This window comes from Panthera leo, chromosome D4 (assembly GCF_018350215.1).
Source record: "Panthera leo isolate Ple1 chromosome D4, P.leo_Ple1_pat1.1, whole genome shotgun sequence".
Classification (NCBI taxonomy): domain Eukaryota; kingdom Metazoa; phylum Chordata; class Mammalia; order Carnivora; family Felidae; genus Panthera; species Panthera leo.
The window spans coordinates 19,854,398-19,875,567 of record NC_056691.1 but is presented as its reverse complement, the minus strand read 5'-3'; the positions used below and the strand labels follow the sequence as shown (position 1 = coordinate 19,875,567).

Here is a 21,170-nt window from a genome sequence, read left to right as displayed (position 1 = left end):
CACTGTTTTAAAAAACCTCAGAAAGTCCTCTTTGCATAGACTTCATATGCTCTGGTAATCACTCAGCAAAGGTACACAGTAGCTTCTCAGTAAAGGAACATGCTTGTAAGTTTCTCTAACCCAGATGAAAATACTGTTTTTCAAGGAAGTGACATTGCTTCAGGTGCAGTGTTGGAAGTCTAACATCAAAGTGCTAGAAAGTATTAAACAACAAAACATTCATATTGATGATTTTTAAATTTTTTTAAAATTTTTAATGAAAAAAAATGTTTATTAATTCTTGAGAGATAGAGCAGGGTAGGGGCAGAAAGAGAGGGAGACACAGAATCGGACGCATCTGAAGAATCTCAGCGGTCAGTACAGAACCTTACATGGGGCTCGAACCCACAAACCATGAGGCCATGACCTGAGCCGGTCAGATGCCCAACCAATGGAACCACTCAGGCGCCCCCATATTGATGATTCTTTTTTTTTTTTTTTTTTAAATCATATTGATGATTCTTAATGAAATCATTTCAAATGATTAAAGAAACACATAAAATAAGCAAGAATTTAAAAACTGTAATGTGTATGCATGCATGTGGTTTTTTTTTGTTTTGTTTTTTTTGAGAGAGACAGCACGAGCAGGGGAGGTGGGGGGGGCGGATAGAGAGAGAGAGAGAGAGAGAGAGAAAATCCCAAGCAGGCTCTGCCCTGTCAACAAGGAGCTGGATGAGGGGCTTGATCTCACAAAACGTGAGATCGTAGCCTGAGCCAAAGTCAAGAGTTGGACACTCAACCGACTGAGCCACCCAGGTGCCCCGGCACGTATGTCTTTTAAAAATGTGTGGTAAAAGAAAACTGAGGCTATCAGTATAAACTCATTTCACTTCTACCTCCTCCCAATGCTCTATTCCCCAAAACTGCCAGAATTCATCTCACTTGAGGCGTACAAGTTATTCTTCTGTATTTTGCAGTATGAACTGTATCCGTTTTCTCACTGTATGTCCATGTGTTCCCAATTCTCTACATTATCATTTTCACCGTGTGCATATCGGCGAGACACCGCAAATTCACCGAGCATTCAAGCCATCTACAGCCCCACCTGCTCGCATCTCTTTCTTCCAGTCCTACGAGCATGAACGCATCTCACGCTCCCGCCTCCTGGGGTCCCGAGGTACAGGTGAGCCGCTCGCTGGGCATCTTCAGTAGCTCCTTTCTTCGGTTCCTTCCTTTCAACCTATAAACAATTAAGTCACTCTCATTCTAAAAAAATTCTTTTTCGGCTCATTGCCTCCTCTTCTCACCCAAACTCCTTCGAGGAGGAGCCCATACCCACTCTTCGCTGTCCCCTCAGGGCAGCCGTGTCCCCTCAACGTGTCTAATCTGGCTTCACCTACCACTTCACTGAATTGCTCTCGCTGAAGTCGCCAGGGCCCTACCCACCAAATCCAGTGGACACTTAACACTGCCTGCAGCGTGACACTGTTACCTACTTCCTCCTTCTCGAAACAGGATGATCGCTGTCCTCCAAATCCTGTCTTTGCTTAGGACTTACACTTCTGACAGTCTTCACAGTTCTCTGTGACCTCGACCATTCTCGTGATTGTAACCATTGCTCGTACGTGCTGACAACACCCAAATGTGTCTCTTTCTGTGTCTTCACACGCACGTCCAGTTATCTACCGGTCGTCCCCTGAATTCTGCAGGCGCTTCAGAACCGAACACATCCAAAGCTAAAGTCTTCTCCCCAGTACAGTTCTTCACCCCCTATTTCCAACCTCAGTGACACCACCACCCAACCTCAGTCACACAAATGGGAGTCTGGCCTCTGCCTCCTATTTCTTCGTTACCTCCCACAACCGCGTCTTGCTTGTTTTATTTCCTAAGTAAAATTCCAATTTATTTCCTCCCTTCATAGATTATCTTATTTCAGACCGTTTTTCCATTTGCTATCGCCTAATTCAGAAGTTTCCAAACTGGTGTTTGGTAGAATTGGTTGTTAGACGTTCCTTTTTTCTTCTTTTTTAAAGCTTACTTATTTGGGGGGGGGGGGGGGAGGGAGGGGCAGCAACAGGGAGAGAAAGAGAGAATCCCAAGTAGGCTCTGTGCTGTCAGTGCAGACCTCAATCTCGCGAACCGTGAGATCATGACCTGAGCCAAAATCAAGAGTCAGACGCTTAACCGACTGGGCCACCCAGTCGCCCCATTAGACACTCCTTTTAAAAATGGATTCTATAACCAAATATATTTGAAAAGGGATGTGTACCCTATGCCTGTCTTGGAAATCCAGAATGACCATTAGCCTGCACAAGTCCCAAGAAATAAAGAAACCTGCTTAACTTTATTTAAAGCCAGAATTGACCTTACTTTTGTCCATGGAACCCTTTTAGTAAAGACAAGGAAGTTTTTAATTTTTATTAAAAAAAATTTTTTTTACATTTACTTATTTTTGAGAGACGGAGTGAGACAGTACATGAGTGGGGGAGGGGCAGAGAGAGAGGGAGACACAGAATCCAAAGTAGGCTTCTGTGCTGACAGCTCAGAGCCTGACGCAGGACTTGAAACCACCAACCGCCAAATCGTGACCTGAGCTGAAGTTGGACACTCAACTGACTGAGCCACCCAGGGGCCCCTTTAATTTTTATTTAAAAATAAAAACATAATGCTCCTCAGAAGAGTGTGGCATCATCTCTGATCTCCATGCTTCTTCAAACTGATGGTTCCATAATGAACATCCATGCTCTAACATGCAACCCTCAATATGTCATTTCCATTTTTCAACCCTTTTAAGTGTTTAAAAAATATTTTATTCATTTTTGAGACAGAGAGAGTAAATGGGAGAGGGGCATAGACAGAGGAGGACAGAGGATCTGAAGTGGGCTCTGTGCTGAAAGCAGTGAGCCTGACGTAGGGCTCGAATTCATGAACTGCGAGATCATGACTTGAGCCAAAGTCAGATGCGTAACTGACTGAGCCACCCAGGCATCCCCATTCTTCAACCCTTTTACTAGCTCACTATTTCCTGAGAAAAAAGAACCAGCTCCACGCAACACGGCTTGCGAGGCTGCAGGCGATCTCCTTGCTGCCACTGCCTGATGACATTCCACCAACTCTGACTAACTCTGAAATCTGTATCTGGCGTCCCCCTAACATACCACTCTCACGCTCCTGGTTCCGCACTTCTGCTTATGCTGTTCCCTCCACCTTGAGTATCCTTTCCCTTCCTCACCTTATTCACCAGTTTCCAGCTAATCCTTCAAGACTTAGCTTAGTTATCACCTCTTTAGATGACCCTTCCAGTTCTCTCTTCTTCCCCAAACATGGGCTACGTTCCCGTCACAGGTCCTCTTCTTATGTGTCTACTACCACTTTCATTCTCCTGTTAGTTAAGCGCCAAGACCACAACTCTTTATTGTTTTCTTCCGATAGCACTCACTCCATGATTCATGAACTCAGTAGGACTGTAGTAGTCCTCTGGGTATCAATCAGGCAGGACCTTCTAGAAGACACCCGATACCCCAGCTTTTCTCTGATCTTACCTCTCAAGTCACAGTCTGGTTGAACTCAAGACTTACCTATGCATGTTTTACCAGGGAGGCAGAATTTAGTCCAGAGGCGTGTGCTCATTTACCCTTACGTACTCTGCCTTTATTTATTTATTTATTAAAAAAAAATTCTTTTTTTGTCTTATTTATTTTTGAAAGCAAGAGAGACAGAGCATGAGTGGGGGAAGGGCAGAGAGAGAGGGAGACACAGAATCCCAAGCGGGCTCCAGGCTCTGAGCTGTCAGTGCAGAGCCCGACGCGGGGCTCGAACTCACAGACTGCGAGATCATGACCTGAGCCCAAGTGGTACACTTAACCTACTGAGCCACCCGGGTGCCCCGCATATTCTGCCTTTGAAATCCCAACCCAGATGGTGGAGGGGCAGCTATACTTTCTGACAGTCCCACTCTGCACTTCCGGTGCTTGCTGGCTTTTCTCTCCATGGCCTCCTCAAGCCCTTCCTCTCTTAACAAGGTGACAGGACAACAAAGAGATTAAGAGCACAGGTTCTGGTTCAAATCCCAGCTCAACCACTTACTTAAAGCTCTGTAAGTTTGGGCAACTCACCTTAATCCGACTCCTCACCCATAAAATGGTGCCCTACCTTCTACTTATATGGTTGCTGTAATCTATAAATACGGCTAAGAACCTTGGTCAATATTTGCCATTTTGGTTATTATGATTTAGGACACACCACTGACTTCTGGCCAAGGGATTGCTGGTATTTCCGCATTTAACCAAATGTTAAAACCATCCCACTTATTACCTCATCCCTTTCTAGCGCTTTGCCCTGCTTCATTTATTTTTTCCTCCCTCCGCAGAATATCAGTTCCATGAAGGTACAGGTTTTGTTTTGTTCACTGCTGAAAGCAACAGCGCCCAGGATGGTATAGCACGTGTTAGGCCCTCAGGACACACCTGGTGAGTGAATGGTGTAGAATGTCAAAAACATACACCGAAAGTTTCATTACAATAAAAAGACCAGATGAATCTTTCTCCAATGGCTTCCAGTACTGTATTTTAAGACACCATATGCCACAATGAAAATATAAGAAATTTATTAAGATTAGGACGCAAAACATAATTTCAAAAGATTTGACCTATGTCAGGTGTGATACAGTATGGATGCTTTCTTGAATTTCAAAATCAGATCCAAGAGTATCACTTTCAGAGTGTTCTAACAGATTGAGTTTACTTTTAGCTCTCTTCGATGAAAGAGTCACGATTTTACTTTCTTTCTTGACAGAAATGGGGTTTTTCAAAGACTCACTTTTAATTGGTTCGTTAACCAAAGCACCATTCTGCCCAATTCTGTGACTTTTCTGATTTGCAGGTGAGTCAGAGCAGGAATGCAGGTCGTTTCTGGACTGTTTTTTAGCAGAGTGTTTTTTGGTATATTCACCTGTTTTGGTCAATTTCTCTGAAGAAGATCTGCTATTTCTAGATAATTCGTCGTCTTTTCTTTGGCTTCCAGTGCCAGATATCGCATCTGCTGACGGAGAACATGTTCTAGCAATGAATTCTTTGAAAGACTCCTGCCACTGCTCACTGACTGGGGCTCCCAGGTTGTCTCTCGAAGTTTCTAAGGGCTCCTGCGTGGAGACAGGGACATGGAAGGAGTCGAGAGGCAAAGGAATTCTGGCATCACTTGTAATTTTCTGAAACTGGAGGGAAAACAAAAGAAGACAAAACAAAAATTCCGTGATGAAAAAGCCAACCATTAAAAAGTAGAGTCCATGACTTTAATGTTACTCTGTGATCTTATTATTAAGACAGTCAATTGGTTAATTAGAAGATTTTAGATCCGTTTTTTTTCTAATTGTATCTTGCCAGGTGATTCCTAAATTAACTTAGCTATATCCAAGGCAACATCTACTACATTTTCAGACTTCGTGGTTTGGGGTAATTATTACCCACTTCCCTTTCCCTCATTAAAAATAATAGGGGAGGCTGGGTGGCTCAGCTGGTTAAGTGTCCGACTTCAGCTCAGGTCATGATCTCACGGTTCGTGGGTTCAAGCCTGGCGTCGGGCTCTGTGCTGACAGCTGAGCCTGGAGTCTGCTTCGGATTCTGTATCTCCCTCTCTCTCTCTGCTCCTCCCCGGCTCGTACTGTCTGTCTGTCTCTGTCTCAAAAATAAACAAACATTAAAAAAAATAATAAAGCCTTCCTCCCTAAGAAAATTAATTTCTTCTCTATCCTCCAGGAACATGTAAGCAGTATCCAATCTGTGAGAAGACTATGTTCTCAAGTTATCAGGTCCCAAGACTGTCTGAGGTTGGCCGATATGGGAGATAAAGGGAAGGGAAGGCCAGAGGGAAAGCAGACGGGTTCCCCTCTCTCGTTCCCATAACTGGAAGGTTAACTCTAATACCTAGTCTCTTAGTTATGTCTGGATTACTTATTTAAGAAAATTATCTGTATCAGTACTTGTACCTTCATTAGAGTTCCTTCATTGTAAGCTGACTGCATACAAATAGAAACCTAGATGAAATATGAATAGAATAGACATTTACACAATTTAAAATTTGGAATATTTTCTCTAATGTTTCATTTCTTTCTTCACTGAGAATAGTTTGCTTTACATCATAAATTTTCAAAAGGCCTCCCAATTTTCTCATTTACAACTATATGATATTATGAAATGGGCACAAACTTACTAATTTCAGATTGGGAAAGGACCCCAAAGAGGCTCCCAAGCGTGTGAATTATTACAGACAGATTGTCATCATTTTCTCTCTGACTCTGTAATTCCCTTCTGCTCATCACTCTTAGGATCATTAAATTCTATTCCGTCCACTCACTTGGATGTTCTGCATCTGTCCTATGGAGTTCTGCTTTGATTCTGGTTTTTCATCTTCAAGTGCCTTCTTTTCTTCTCTAGGCAGGCTACTAATAGTAGAATTCATCTGGGGACGACCCAGCAAATGAAAATCTGACTGATCTATACCAGCCATTGTGGCAAGCTGACCAAGCCTGGACGAAAGGAGGAAAGGAGAAAAAAACAAAGATTGTTATAACTGTGTATGAGCAGCTTAGATTTCCCCATACCTAGAATCATGAAATACTTCTTAAAAATTTTTTTTCAGGGGGCCTGGGTGGCTCAGTCAGTAGAGCATCCAACTTCAGCTCAGGTCATGATCTCCCAGTTTGTGCTTCGAGCCCCATGTCAAGGTCTGTGCTGACAGCTCAGAGCCTGGAGCCTGCTTTGGATTCTGTGTCTTCCACTCTCTCTCTGCCCCTCCCCTGCTCATGCTGTGTATCTCTCTCCTTCAATTTATTTTTGAAAGAGAGAGAGGTGCAAGCTGGGGAGGAGCAGTGAGAGAGAAGAGAGGTAGAGGATCTCAAGCAGGCTCTGATGGGAGGCTCGAGCTCATGAACTGTGAGATCATGACCTGAGCCAAAGGCGGATGCTTAACCAACTGAGCCACCCAGGCGCCCCACTCATGAAATACTTCTAAAATCTTAAAAGCCAATATCCTACTCCACCTACAAGCCCCTATTCTCTCCCAAATTCTCAGCCCTTCCGGACTCATGCTCTGGGACCACAATAGATCATGCAATCCTTGAAGCACTCCTTCTTCCCCCAACGTCTGGCCCACCACCTGATTTACTGCTCCACTGCAACGCTTTAGCTTCTAGCATGCACCTAGTGCATCGTCCCTCACCTCTCCCCCACTTCTTTGCCACCTCTCCTCCAAATGCGTGTTTTTTCCTTCCTTCCCGACACCAACCCCTTCACCTACAAAACATCACTCCATCAATTTCAATCTCCAATTCTCTCTTTCAACAACTTCTTTTAGCAAAATCGTTCCTGGTTGAAAACGACTGATCTATGTCTGCCCTGCGGATTAATGATAATTATTATATGTAGGACAAAAATTGCTTTAATTCAAACGTATTTTACAAGGAAAATGAATAACATGGAGGGAAATTTCAATGCATTCTGGAATATTTTCAAGTTAAATTACCTTCAATTTAGTCTTTACCCAAGACAATACTTACAAATTATTTATAGGTTACTCCTTCATACTGGGCTTTCTCCTCTACCGAAGCAACTTTACAATTTTGCATTTCTTTTAACATGTAATTCCTCATTAAAACAACAACAACAACAACAACAACCCTCTATATTATAGTTACACCCTAAGTAAAACTATAGAAGCAATGAAAATGGCTCATGTTCTTCAGCAAACCACTGTTACAGCTGCAAAGAGAATGATGCGAAAGAAATGAACTAACCCAGCATCTTTAAGGAGATCCAAGAAAGCATGGAACTTCTGAAAAGAATTCTCAATGCTGCCCAAAACACCTTCGTCATCCAGGATCATGTTTGTCAATGACTGTGCATGAAGGGCTTCAGACAAAGAGCAATTTATATTTCTTAACTGGGCATTTTCATGTTCCAGCTATAAAAGAAGAATGAAAATGTCTGATATGATTTTCTCTCACTGTCATCAAAAGAAAAGAGTTAAACATTTCAAACATAATTAATTTGTAATTAACCTAACTTTCCACCAGTAAAGACAGAGACCACATCAGATAATAAAGTCCAGAGACATCCAACGAAGTTTCCTATATAACACTTAGATGGTATATAAATAAACCAAAGTTCTGTTTTATTAATGATCTTTGAAAAGATCACTTTTCTAACTGGTTACATTCCTAACAGACCCTCATTTTACATTAGAAAATTAGCTGCTTAGTGGTTCCCTTTAAATCAGAAAGTGAAATATAGTCTGACTTGAGCAAAGCATATTCCAACTTTGTTGGACGTTAAGGATTAACTTTACTGGGAAAGATATTAAATGCCTAGGTTTAAAAGTCCTAAATCATACTCAACTTATTAACTGTACAATGACCAATATTCTCCTTGGCTTCTTGACGATGTTTCCTCCTTTGGACATCCCCACCCCCTCAATATCTATTCATCTAAAACCATGTATGAGCCTAACTCTAGTATTTCTCAGAAAGGCCCTTTTGTTCATGATTCACCTTTTACCTTAACAGGTGCTCAACACTTACTGAATGAGTAAATGTCTTTCAATCCAACGGATGCACTTGCAAAAATTCCTCCCTAAACTCACCTTATGATAATAAAATATATTTACATTCAACTTTTTAGCTTATGCCCTGCTCCCATGAACATTAGGCTAATGTAATTCTCACAATATATATTTTTATCTTTCATTGCATTCTTAGCAGTTTTCCAATATGTTATACTTATTTAAATTATTCACTTTTCTAATTCACTGATAGTAAAGTCTCATCATGTCTTCTATGTTACTGTAAATACAGTATAAGCATAAGTGCTTTAACTGAAGCATCAGGAGCAGAAAATAAGCTAAGGTCACATAAAAGTACACACACACCAAAAAAAAAAAAAAGAAAAACAAACAAACCCTAAGATTTTTCCATTTTATAAACACGTTTTCTGGAATAGAGATCATATAACCACTAAATATAATACAAAGATTCATACGGTACAACAGTTTGCAACATATTACAGTTTTAAAGTTTAAAAACTGCATGTGCATGGCTTAAAATCAAATCAAAATAAAACAAAAACACTCTCAAAAGTATGAGGAAAAATTGTTTACCTCACTGACTCGTTTATCGGCCTTCAGTCTTATTACTCTTTCCTCCTTTAACTGCTTTAGGCACCCCTCCAGCTTTTCCTAGTGAGAAGAAATAGAGTAAATATTATAAACGATTCAGAGTATGAGATCCAAAAGCCTTTCCAGTTATACATTTCAACAAGGATTTAGGCACAGGGCCAGAAGTGAACTCAAGACTTTAGGATTATCGTCTATTACTTATGATATCATCCCATGCTAGTGAAATTAATTACCAAAATATATCAAATTAGCTATTAAAAATTTACTTGAGGGGCACCTGGGTGGCTCAGTCGGTTAAGTGTCCAACTCTTGATTTCGGCTCAGGTCATGATCTCACGGTTCACGAGATGGAGCTCCGTGCTGGGCTGTGCTGTGCTGACAGTGTGTTGCCTGCTTGGGATTCTCTCTCCCTCTCTCTCTCTGCCTCTACTCGACTCGCTCTCTCTCTCTCAAAATAATAATCATTAAAAAAGACTTTGAGTCCCACGCTTTCCAAAATAAATTTGTGGCAGTTCACCATAAAAGGCATATGTGTATACTATAGTAAGTCATATATAAAAAACTAAGGTGAAGAAAGGAAAATTCTACTTTTATTTATGGGTTCCTTTATAAGAGAAAACCTCAGTAACATGGCTAACCCACCTGAATTACGTAATGGCAGATTCAAATGCATTTTTAAAAAAGTAAACACTTTGGGGACACCTGGGTGGCTCAGTCAGTTGAGCGTCTGACTTCAGCACAGGTCATGATCTCACGGTTTGTGAGTTCGAGCCCCACGTTGGGCTCTCTGCTGACAGCATGGAGCCTGAAGCCTGCTTCAGATTCCTGTCTCCCTCTCACTCTGCTCCTCCCCCACTCGTCCTCTGTCTCTCTCTCAAAAATAAATAAACATTTAAACATTTTTTAAAAAAAAGTAAACACTTTGAAAACACTGAGACAGAGACAAGTAGAGTAGGACACCTAAGATCACGTCACTAATTATGCTATAGAGCCACGTTATGAATTGAGGAGGCTGGGTGCCATGCCTGTTCAGAGAGGTGGTGATCTTCCCATTCGCTAGTGTCAATAAGATAGAATGCACTTGGTAAACTCCCTTTTGGTTTCCAGGAACAAAACAGTGAGGTCCTTGCGTTGAGGGACACTACTTGTGGTTGGCAGAATTCTATGCTCCTCAGATTCCTACCTGCTGAACTACACAATCCTCCGTTAGTCAATCAAATGCTAACCTAGGTGCTGCAGCAAAGTGATTTTGCAAATGTAATTAAGGTTCCTCAAATCGGTTGATCTTTAATTGATATTAAGAGATTACTTTTGGTGGATGTGACCTAATCAGGTGGCTAATTAAAAGTGACTGGGGTCTATCTGATGTATGACTGACATCTTGATTTCAGCTTTATTTATTTATTTATTTATTTATTTATTTATTTATTTTAAATGTTTATTTATTTTTGGGGGGAGATGGGCAGAGAGCGAGGGAGACAGACGATCTGAAGTGGGCTCTGTGCTAACAGCACACAGCCCAATTCGGGGCTCCAACTGATGGACCGTGAGATCATGACCTGAGCCAAAATCAAGAGTTGGATGCTCAACCGGCTGAGCCACCCAGGCACCCCTATTTTTGATACCTTTTTAAGACAAAAGGGTAGATCAGATGGGTGTACTTGCAGAGATGGCTTTTATTTTCTTCAATAAATTTTTCATCATTTAAAAAAATTTGCTCAATGAACATATATCTTTATATTCAGAACATAGGTTTAAAAAATAAAAAATAGCCGAACTTCAAATTCTTTAATAGGGATGAAGGAAAAACACTGCAGAATTCCTCCACTTACTTATATAATGGTTTTAATATTTAAAACTTATTTCACAGAAATTCTAAACAATAAGCAAACAAGAAACTAGCGCCACAGTCAGAGAAAGTAGACTGAAATACTCCCTTCTCAGCTAGCTCTAAATATAGAGTATATCATGTGATTACATGAAATAGTTTCTCCCCCTAGTGGAGGGAATTAGGACATAATGTTAAATTTTCATGAAAAAGTGTACCTTCCTCTTACAAAGGAATTCATGCTCCTTAAAAAAAATAAGGAACCAAAAAATTAGAAAGTAAAATTGCTTGACATTCTGTTACTTAAATAAGACTAATAATCAGGTTTTGGAGAAATTTTCCTTCATCTGCTCTCCTTCCCCTTCTATTCATTGGCTCGTCTGATTTTTTCTGGAACAAAGCTCCCATCATACTGTATTAATAATTTTATGTTCAACTTTTTTTTCCATTTAACATTGAATCATTTTTATATAATCAGGGAATTCATAACCTTGATTTTTTTAATGGTCTACAAAATATTCCACTGAGCAGGTTTCTCGGTTCATGTAATCATTCCTTTACATTTAAATTCTTTCCAACTTTTCAATATTATAAAACAAAATACCTATTTTTAGGCATGAAGCCTTTTCCTCACATGTAAGAATAATTTTCTTGCAATAAATCAGTAAGAATGAGTTTGAGATCAAAGCAAATGAACATTTTTAAGGTTCTGCTATACTGATTTCCAAACTGCTTTCCAAAAGATTCCTAACATTTTAGACTGCTTTCAGCAATGTGTCACCTGGTATACTAACTTCTGTAACTGGTGGCTTGCTTCTTCACTTTAAAGTGCAAGAAATTTAGGGGCAGGGGTGTTTTATCCCAGCACACGTGTCTAGCACAAAGCACACAATAAGTAATTGCTGAATAAGGAAAACCCGTGTCACTCCAAGATATATGTGTGCGAAAGGCAGAAGGTTTTTCTCTAATTGGATAGGTGAAAACTTGCCATCTCCCTCAGTATGTACTGCTTTGCTTATAATTAGTAATCAAATTTCTCTTTTAGATTGCTAGCTGGCTCAGCTGGTTAGGCGTCTGACTCTCGATTTTGGCTCAGGTCATGATCACACGGTCATGAGATTGAGCCCCAAATTGGGCTTCAATCTGGCATGGAGCCTGCTTGGGATTTTCTTTCTCTCTCTCTGTCCCTCCCCTGCTCAAGTCCACCTGTGCTCTCTCTAAAAACAAAAACAAACAAAAAACAACAACAACAAACGAACAAACAAAAAAAACCAAAACCATTCAGAATCTCTGTGGCTAAAACCTGACTCTACCCCTTGGCTCTATAACCTTTGACAAGCTAGTAACTCTAAGTCTCAATTTCCTTATCTATAAAGTGAAGACAGGTTCCCACGCCACAGAGTTCTTAATGAGGATTACATGAGTTAACACACACATAATGCTAATGAATATATGTGAATACAAACAGCAGTGGACTTAAAATCAAACAGTCTCCTCTCACTCACACATCCTGCCCCCTAGAGGCAAGCTTGCTTGCTTGCTTGCTTGCTTTTTTTTAAAGTTTATTTATTTATTGTGAGAGAGATAAAGCAAGGACAGGAATGGGAGAGGGGCAGAGAGAGAGGGAGAAAGAGAATGCCAAGCAGGCTCTGCGCTGTCAGCACAGAACCCGGTGTGGAGCTTGGATTCATAAACCTTGAGATCATGACCTGAGCCAAAATCAAGTGTTGGATGCTTAACTGACTGAGCCACCTAGGCGCCCCGAAGGCAACCCTTCTTTAAGCAGGTTTTAATTTTTTTTTTTTTTTAAGTAATCTCTACACCCGATGCGGGGCTCGAATTCACAACCCTGAGGTGAAGGGTCACATGCTCCACCGACTGAGCCAGTCAGGCGCCCCTTTAAGCAGGTTTTAATTGTAAAATGTGATATCATACTAAAAAGTGCAAAGAATAAAACTGTCAGTGTCACAAATAAAGAGAACACTTACTTACATAACTAGCACTCAAGCCTGTATATACAGCTTGTCAGCATCTCGAAAATCCCCATATCCTTTTGCCATAACAAGCTCCTTCCCTCCTCCCAGAGTTAAAGACCACCAGCATCCCTTACATGCACGCATCACTAAAAATACGCTCCGGTTGTGCCACCTCCTGAATTCACAATATATACAGTCCTCCAGTCAACACTGTTCTTAAAAATGCATCCACACTGTTGCCAGGGGCTCTGGCTCGTTAAATTTTATTGCTTTATGAATACACATAATTTATTTTTTTAATGTTTATTTATTTACTTTGAGAGAGTGTGAACTGGTGTGTGAGCACGCAAATACAGGAGGGGCCGAGAAGAGGGAGAGAGAGAATCCCAAGCAGGCTCCGCGCTGCCAGCACAGAGCCTGCTGTGGGGTTCAGTTTCCTGAACCGTGGGATCACGACCTGAGTCGAAATCAATAGTTGGACAATTAACCGACCGAGCCACCCAGGCGCCCCACACATAATTTAACTTTTAACTCTTAAGGGAGAAGAAGGCTCCCTGGAAGCTCATGATGGACTGGCTTCTCTTAGGTGTGAAGAGGCAAAACTACACACTAGGAGCCCCAGTTCTCCCAGCTCTTTTTAAAGTAAAATTGTCTCATTTTAGGAGAATGAAGGTGGGATCGAGAATTCACGCTGCCAATTATGAACTTTCCACATGCTCTCCTCGTTTCAGTCACATTTCTAACTAACGTCACCCTCTCTCCCACATGCACACCTGGGGCTTGGAGCTATCTCTGCCTGGGGGACAGGTCCCCCCTCAGCTGCAGCACATCTCTGTGCATATTCTAGGTTGTGGTTTTCCTCTAGTTTCTGGCTTCACACTCTTCTACTTGTCTTCTGTCTTTGCAAAAAATGTTGAAATCTCTTAATTGTTGTGGATACGGTCTAAAAAATTTTAATACCATCATTTTTTCTAACTTTTTAGTGTTTATTTATTTATTTATTTATTTATTTTTTTTTAATTTTTTTTAACGTTTATTTATTTTTGAGACAGAGAGAGACAGAGCACGAACGGGGGAGGGTCAGAGAGAGAGGGAGACACAGAATCTGAAACAGGCTCCAGGCTCTGAGCACTCAGCACAGAGCCTGACGCGGGGCTCGAACTCACGGACTGCGAGATCGTGACCTGAGCCGAAGTCGGACGCTCAACCGACTGAGCCACCCAGGCGCCCCAGTGTTTATTTATTTTTGAGACAGAGAGAGAGCATGAACGGGGGAGGGTCAGAGAGAGAGGGAGACACGCAATCCGAAGCAGGCTCCAGGCTCTGAGCTGTCAGCACACAGCCCGATGCGGGGCTCGAACCCACAAGCTGTGAGATTATGACCTGAGCCGAAGTCGGATGCTTAATGGACTGAGCCACCCAGGTGCCCCCATCATTTTTGTGTCTTGTCAAAATGGAGAAGAGCCAAAAGGATCCTTAACACATCTTGAATCAGCTGTTCCCTAGTTATAGTTCCTAACTTTCTTGGTCTTCCCCAGTGCCTAGAGTCCCTTTTGCAAGTACCATCTCCCTAGTCTCTCCATGCAGGAAAGGAACCCCTATCTAACATGACCATGAGTGCAAATTAGATAGTCCAGGGTCTTGTTGCCACTCTGCAACTTAGTAACAAAGTACTTAATCGCTACAAATTGCTCATTTATAAGATGAAAGGGGTAATTGTTTTAAGTTTATTTAGAGAGAGAATGTGTGCACGCATGTACGAGTGTGCAAGTGAGTGGAGCAGGGATGGGAAGGGAGAATCTCAAGCAGGCTCCGCCCTGTCAGCACAGATCCTGATGGGGAACCTGATCTCACAAACCACAAGATCATGACCTGAGCCAAAATCAAGAGTTGGACGGACGCTTAACCGACTGAGCCACCCAGGCACCCTGAAGTGGATAATTCTACATCAACTACACATTCCTCCCACTCTAACACTTCATCATTTTCCAAGTACTTATCTTAATTTCTCTCCACTATTGTCATTAATTTTAATTAAGAAAATAAAAATCTGGCTTTCTTTTTTAAAAAAATCAAATAGTAATTTCCACAGTCCTACAATAACTAGTTTTAAATCTGTCAAGTTTGACAGTAAAAGAAAACCATCCTAAATCATTTTTAAAAATTAAATGTGGACTCGATAGCACAAAAAAAGACAAGGTCCCTCCCAAACGGTGTTTCCCTTATTTACTACCAATGTCAGCTCTGCATTAAAGTTGAAATAAAATAACTATGGTATTTTGTTATAAAATTTGTTATAAAAATCAATTTTTCTTTTCTGTCCAAACAGAAATATCAAATGACGTTAGAGGTCAGGTTTATTAGGCAATACAATATAGCTTCTTGAGTATTTTTAATTTGGGAAGGGAGACTGTCAACATCCAAATCGTTTTTTCAACTTTTTTTTTTTTTATTAAAAACGAGGTCATATTTTCCTCTTAGAAAAAGAAGAGTTCAGCGAGGACCTCCAATTTCCTGATCTGTAAAATAAGAATAGCAAATCAGCTGACTACATTCATTCAGAAGTCTGTTTCCTTGAGTTTATCTGACGATCATTAAGGTTCTCTCTACATCTAAGAGTCTATGGTTCTAAGGAAAGGAAAATATATATTACTGATGACATGTTTTGATTTTCATTTCTTAGAATTCAAACGTCTACCTTTCGCCCTGGTCTAAGCTAAGGAACCACTGAGGGGAAGACAGAATCCATGTGTGAGCTTAGCCAGTGCTGTAATCAGGCTTCCGCCAGATAACCACCACAGTTTAAACAATAATCTGTGTATCTCTAAAGTGATAACATTGTACCTGTAATGCTTCTTGTTTTAAACTGGTTTTCTCAGGCTCTTCTTGAACACTTTCAGAAGAATCTTCGACCTCTTCAATTTCTGAGGAAGAAGGACTCTCTACTGTCACAGTCACAGGAAAATTCGATTGCTTAGAGAAAGGAGACAGGGTTGTAGAAGAGATAACAAAAGCCAGAGAGTGATATTACAGCACATTTAACAAAAGTGATGTGAGGTATCATTATTTATAAATGTCTTCCACTGCTCCTTAGTCAAAAACAAGCAATGACAAAATAACAGTAACTTATTTTTGCTGTTACTGTACAGAATTCTGTTGTTAAGATTAATATTTGAAATCACCCATATTATTTTATAAAATTTCTTTCACATAAGCCAAGTGAGGAGCCAGGGCAAACACTTTTCTCAGATCAACTTTATACTGCAGACAAGAAATTTATTTTCCACCATTAGGCACAAAAAGTCTAAAACAAAATGTAGTTTTGGAGGAAAATCCATCAGTAGGGGGACTGATAAAGAATTAGAAGAATAATTTGAAAGTCAACATATCTAGTGAATGCTAAACATGAGAATTTTAAAAAATGAATCACTTACACATACACAACTAAAACTGACCCATCAAAAACTTCATTTTATCATCCTTAAGCCACCTCAAGCCAAAACTAGGGTAAGAGTAATGTAGTTCTCCTGTAAAATTTCACTGCCACTGGAATGCAGTTGAATATGATGTTTCCAAACATTAGAAAAATGACCTGGTCACACCCCATAAAAAGTCTACAGATTAAAAAGAGGTGCACTGGGATTCCGTAACTGCACAGAAGACACAACACTAGGGTCCCATTACGACCACAGGTAGCAAACCCCACAGGGCAGGAAAATCCCAACAGTAGGAAGAGGTGTGTGCCCCTTCTTCTGGGCATGCGGGGGGCAGGGCTCACACCCAGGGCGCTCTTCTCTCAGTCACAACAGTGTTACCTTATTCAGAGCAACTACGCAGTCTCCCAGGACAAGGGAAAGGAGAACCTGACACTCTGAGGGGATCGGCTGGTTTTAAGACCAGGAGACAGTAGGATAGGGGATGTGTGTGGTGTGGGTGGGAGAGGGAGAAGTGCTCTGAGACAGTGGAAGCTTTGGGACTGGCCTCTTTATTTTGCCTTCAGGATCTGGAACTTCTACATACAGCCCCCAAACAACATTTCTTGAAAACAGAAGGACATTCCTGAAAATGATAACTCCACATGTGGGGTCAGGAATGTCAAATCTGTTTCACTGGGTAACAGGTGACTCGTGAACTGGAGAATGGCTTCCCTGTTTACAGATGAAACCACAAGGGCCCCAGCATGTGCCGCGTCCACACAACTACACAGTGTCACTGGGAGAGCACCCTAACAAGTTTCAAATGGATTTATTTCAGGGAGGGAGATGTTCCCTGTAAGGTTGTGTTCAGTTTATTTTTTTATTTTTTGAGAGAGAGAGAGAGAGAGAGAGAGAGAGAGACAGGGGAGAGAGGCCGAGGGAGGGAGGGCGGGAGGGAGGGGGAGGGAGAGGGAGAGAGAGAGACAGAATCTCAAGTAGGCTCCACGCTCAGCTCGGATCCCACGACCCCTGGGATCGTGACCTGACCCGAAATCAAGAGCTGGACGCTCAACCGACTGAGTCACCCAGGCGTTCCTGTTTAGTTTGAAAAGCAAAGAGAACGTCCTCCCACCTTTCCCACTTCAACCTTCTACCTACTGTAAATATGAGAACTACATACCTGCAAATGATTATACACGTCACGAGTTTTGATTAACGGAAAACCCCTGAAGAGATACCAACAAGTTCAGTTATATTTGATGTGAATACATCACCAGTTAACCTCAGTTAACAAAACTTGTATTATGTACAATAATACTATTAAGAATACATACGAACTGTGTATAAACATGAGTAAGTTCAAAATAAGGACCTGGGAGGCTCTGCTATGGAGAAAATTGAACAGAATTTAGCAGACTGCCTTGTGGTAACTCTCTGAACCGCTGAGAGGTGTCTCCACTGCCTATGTTCAGGATGGTTGAGATTTCCAATCTAACTTCTCTAACTGATAATCATTCTCCAGTTGACAACTCCTTGTGATCAGAATGGACTCGAGATGACTAAGTATCATGAGAAGAAGATATGAAACCACAAAGCTATAAAACTGAAGTGCAAGACTGGGGACTCAGAACTATAGTTTACACGACAATAATTCACATCACCATTTGTGAAAAGGTACAGCAGTCACTTGCCCAGCGGAGATTATATTCATCAACTTAACATGAGCTACTGCACGGTTAATTTACACAGCACCTTCTTCAAGCCTTATTGAAAATCAACTCTTCGTTTTCTTAAGCAATTGCTCATCCTCAATTTCTTGACTACTACCAGGTTAAGTTACTTGAAAATAATCTATAGCAAGGCCTATAGATTTACTATTTACTCTATTTACTCAGCAAGCCTAAAATTATAGTTTAATCGTGTAAAGAGACTTTATAAAAAAAATTTTTTTTAATGTTTATTTATTTTTGACAGAGAGAGAGAGACAGAGCATGAGCGGGGGAGGGGCAGAGAGAGAGGGAGACACAGAATCTGAAACAGGCTCCGAGCTGTCAGCACAGAGCCCGACGTGGGGCTCAAAGTCACAGACCGCGAGATCATGACTTGAGCCGAAGTCGGACACTCAACTGACTGAGCCACCCAGGTGCCCCCGTGTAAAGAGACTTTTATACTTCTAGGACAAAAAATTATTCTGCACAGTTATCCCCAGGTAAGTAATCAGCTAAAACTAGTTATATCTAGTTTGTTTTGCTAAATCTGATTCACTGAAGTGAGTTAAGCCGGTTGACCGAGTTAGATTAAGTCTAATTCATACTCCCCATCCATTCTGCACTAAACTATTCTCCATGCCTAAAATGTCTTTTTTCCCTATTCCTATAAATCCAAGCTCCTACTCTTGTACTGTAGGGACTGGCTCAGTCACAACTGCCTTTAATGAAACCTTTATCATCTGCTCAAGTGAAGATAATTTTATCTCCACTGGATTCCCACAGGGTTACCTTTGTTGTGACACTTAAGAAATCACTTGAAATTCCCAATTATAATTTTTTTGTTTTTGTTTTTCTTCCTTAAAGGACTCATTAGGCAGAAGTGTGATTTATCGTTCTTCCTCTACAGAAACCACCAGAGATCTCCCACGTAATAGAAGCTCCAAAATGAAGAATGGTGAATGACTACAGACAGGGACTAAAGATGCCCTACCTGCTCCTTTTTGCACGTTCTGCTGTGCGCCACGGCAGGAAACCAGACACACCAGGAGGCAGAGGTTCAGGAGCATAATAGTCTTTACCAAGGGAGTGTTTTCTTCCGTTACTTACAGGTTTCTTTGTACCCAATCCTATGTTTGCAAAAGCATTAAAAGAAAAAATCAAGATGCACTGAAGGGCAACAGAGCAATCATCATATGTTCACACTTTTAAAAGAATAAAACAGGCAATTGACAATGATGCAAAAGCCATTAAGAACAAGATTTTGTAAAAAGACTGGTAACGTTTAAAAATACAAGTCCTCTCCAGTAACAAGTTACCATTTTAACTAAAATATAAGTATGTGAAATGTACAAAACATGCAAAAGTAAATAAAAAATATATCCCAAAGAATGAAACATGCATGATACGTTTCTTGTATCATGCAGAAACATTCAGTTTGCTGAATCTCAGAATAGCTTTGGTATATCTGAGTTTCCAAGGTAGAGAAACACTGATAGATCCATGACTCCTGCCAAACAGGATCTGAATTAGAACAAAATTTCAATTTAAGATTCATTTTTCTATGTGAAAATGATAAAAGTAACAGGACTGAAGCTTGTAATAGGCAGATGAGTCAATGTTACCCTCTTTAAGTCTGCTGACCCTCATTACTCATTTATTTTCAAATAGAAAACAAAAGAAACCACTGGATAGAAGAGCAAGATATGGAGACTTAGCCTATATTTCAATACTGAAGAGTCAAGTATCCTTATGAAATATCTGGTAACAAAACTAGACCTACATGCTAATATACTTTATTTAGAATAAACCATATATTAAAATTGACCTACATTTAAAGATTTATTTTTTTCTATGTTACTGAAAACAAGTAATATAGGTTGGTTCTATTCGTTCTTCAAGTCTGTTTCACTATACTACTTTAGCAGCATCAGGAAAGTATGTGAAATAAAGTGTAAGGGGTAATACAGAGCAAATATTTCATAGAGTATAGCTTACTGGCAATCACCACATGACCCCTGTATGTTTTCTCTGGATACATTTACACGCCTCTTAAAATACACAGAAGCTCCATTCACCATGTGCTATGTTTTGTTGTCTAACTTAATTACTCTCAAGCAAATAGTATTCATCATGTATATGGTTTATATGTATACAACTTTCCCCTTACTTTCAGAAACTAATGCAAATGTCATTTTTAAGTAAAACCAAAAGAATCTACGCTTATCTTGTTAGGAGATTAAAAAAAAATCCCATAAAAGTTCCTATCTTCTTTCTGCACACACAATTATAATATGAATATGACACAACTCACACAATTATTTAACCCCTATACTCACCTGGATCTAACTATATAGCCAGACGCTGATTTGGCTTACCTCTATGTCTCCATATAACTGAGGCAAATACAGAAAAAAGCCCAAGAAATAAAATTACTCTTGAAACAGCTCAGTGAGCTTGTAAACTTCAGTCACATTTCCACTTTGTTTAATCATGCTAAGAAAAATTTTTTAAATTTTTATTCTCATTCCACAAAGTCCTGTTATATACCTCCAGGTACTAAGATTACAGGAATCTGAATATAACATATAGATATATTTCTTTTTCCTATAGATAGCTCTACTTCTAATATTATATCAAAATACCGACTTAGACGCTTTTTTCTTTTGAGAGAGAGAGAGAGAGAGAGAGTGAGTGAGAGACAGCGTGCACCAGCAGAGAAGGGGCAGATGGAGAGAAAGAAAAAGAATCTTAAGCAGGCTCCATGCTCAGCAGAGTGAGACGCAGGGCTGGATCCCACAACCATGAGATCATGACCTGAGCCAAAACCAAGAGTCGGACACTTAACCAAGTGAGCCACCCAGGCATCCCCCAACTTAGACACTTTTATAAATGTTTTACACGCGACGTAAACTTTTCATAATAATACATAGTGTGATACCACAAATCTCAACTTTTTTGTATATATTAACTACTAAAATATCACTGTTTTAAAATAAAAATTGGTAGATAATTGTAAGCTTTCTTTTGATTTAATAAACACTCTTAACTCCTATTTAATATTTTGTTGATCAAATAAGCTGATTAATGGAGAATCAAA

The 21,170-nt window shown here is 40.3% G+C and overlaps 1 protein-coding gene across 4 annotated transcripts in view; it reads right to left on the bottom strand.

Annotated features, from left to right (window-relative positions):
* Positions 1 to 4,568: 4,568 nt before the first annotated feature.
* CEP78 (centrosomal protein 78) overlaps positions 4,569 to 21,170 on the bottom strand; it is a 28,751-nt gene continuing 12,149 nt past the window's right edge. For 3 of the 4 annotated variants that reach the window (XM_042913030.1, XM_042913031.1, XM_042913028.1), the window contains 8 exons: positions 19,065 to 19,200; positions 17,545 to 17,590; positions 15,793 to 15,921; positions 9,127 to 9,204; positions 7,769 to 7,935; positions 6,331 to 6,502; positions 5,963 to 6,010; positions 4,569 to 5,191 (listed from right to left, as the gene is read on the bottom strand). In XM_042913030.1, the coding sequence (XP_042768964.1) occupies positions 4,628 to 5,191; positions 5,963 to 6,010; positions 6,331 to 6,502; positions 7,769 to 7,935; positions 9,127 to 9,204; positions 15,793 to 15,921; positions 17,545 to 17,590; positions 19,065 to 19,200 (1,340 nt within the window). In that variant the 3' untranslated portion in view covers positions 4,569 to 4,627. The remainder of the gene's footprint in view (positions 5,192 to 5,962; positions 6,011 to 6,330; positions 6,503 to 7,768; positions 7,936 to 9,126; positions 9,205 to 15,792; positions 15,922 to 17,544; positions 17,591 to 19,064; positions 19,201 to 21,170) is intronic. The other variant, XM_042913029.1, reaches the window with a different exon arrangement.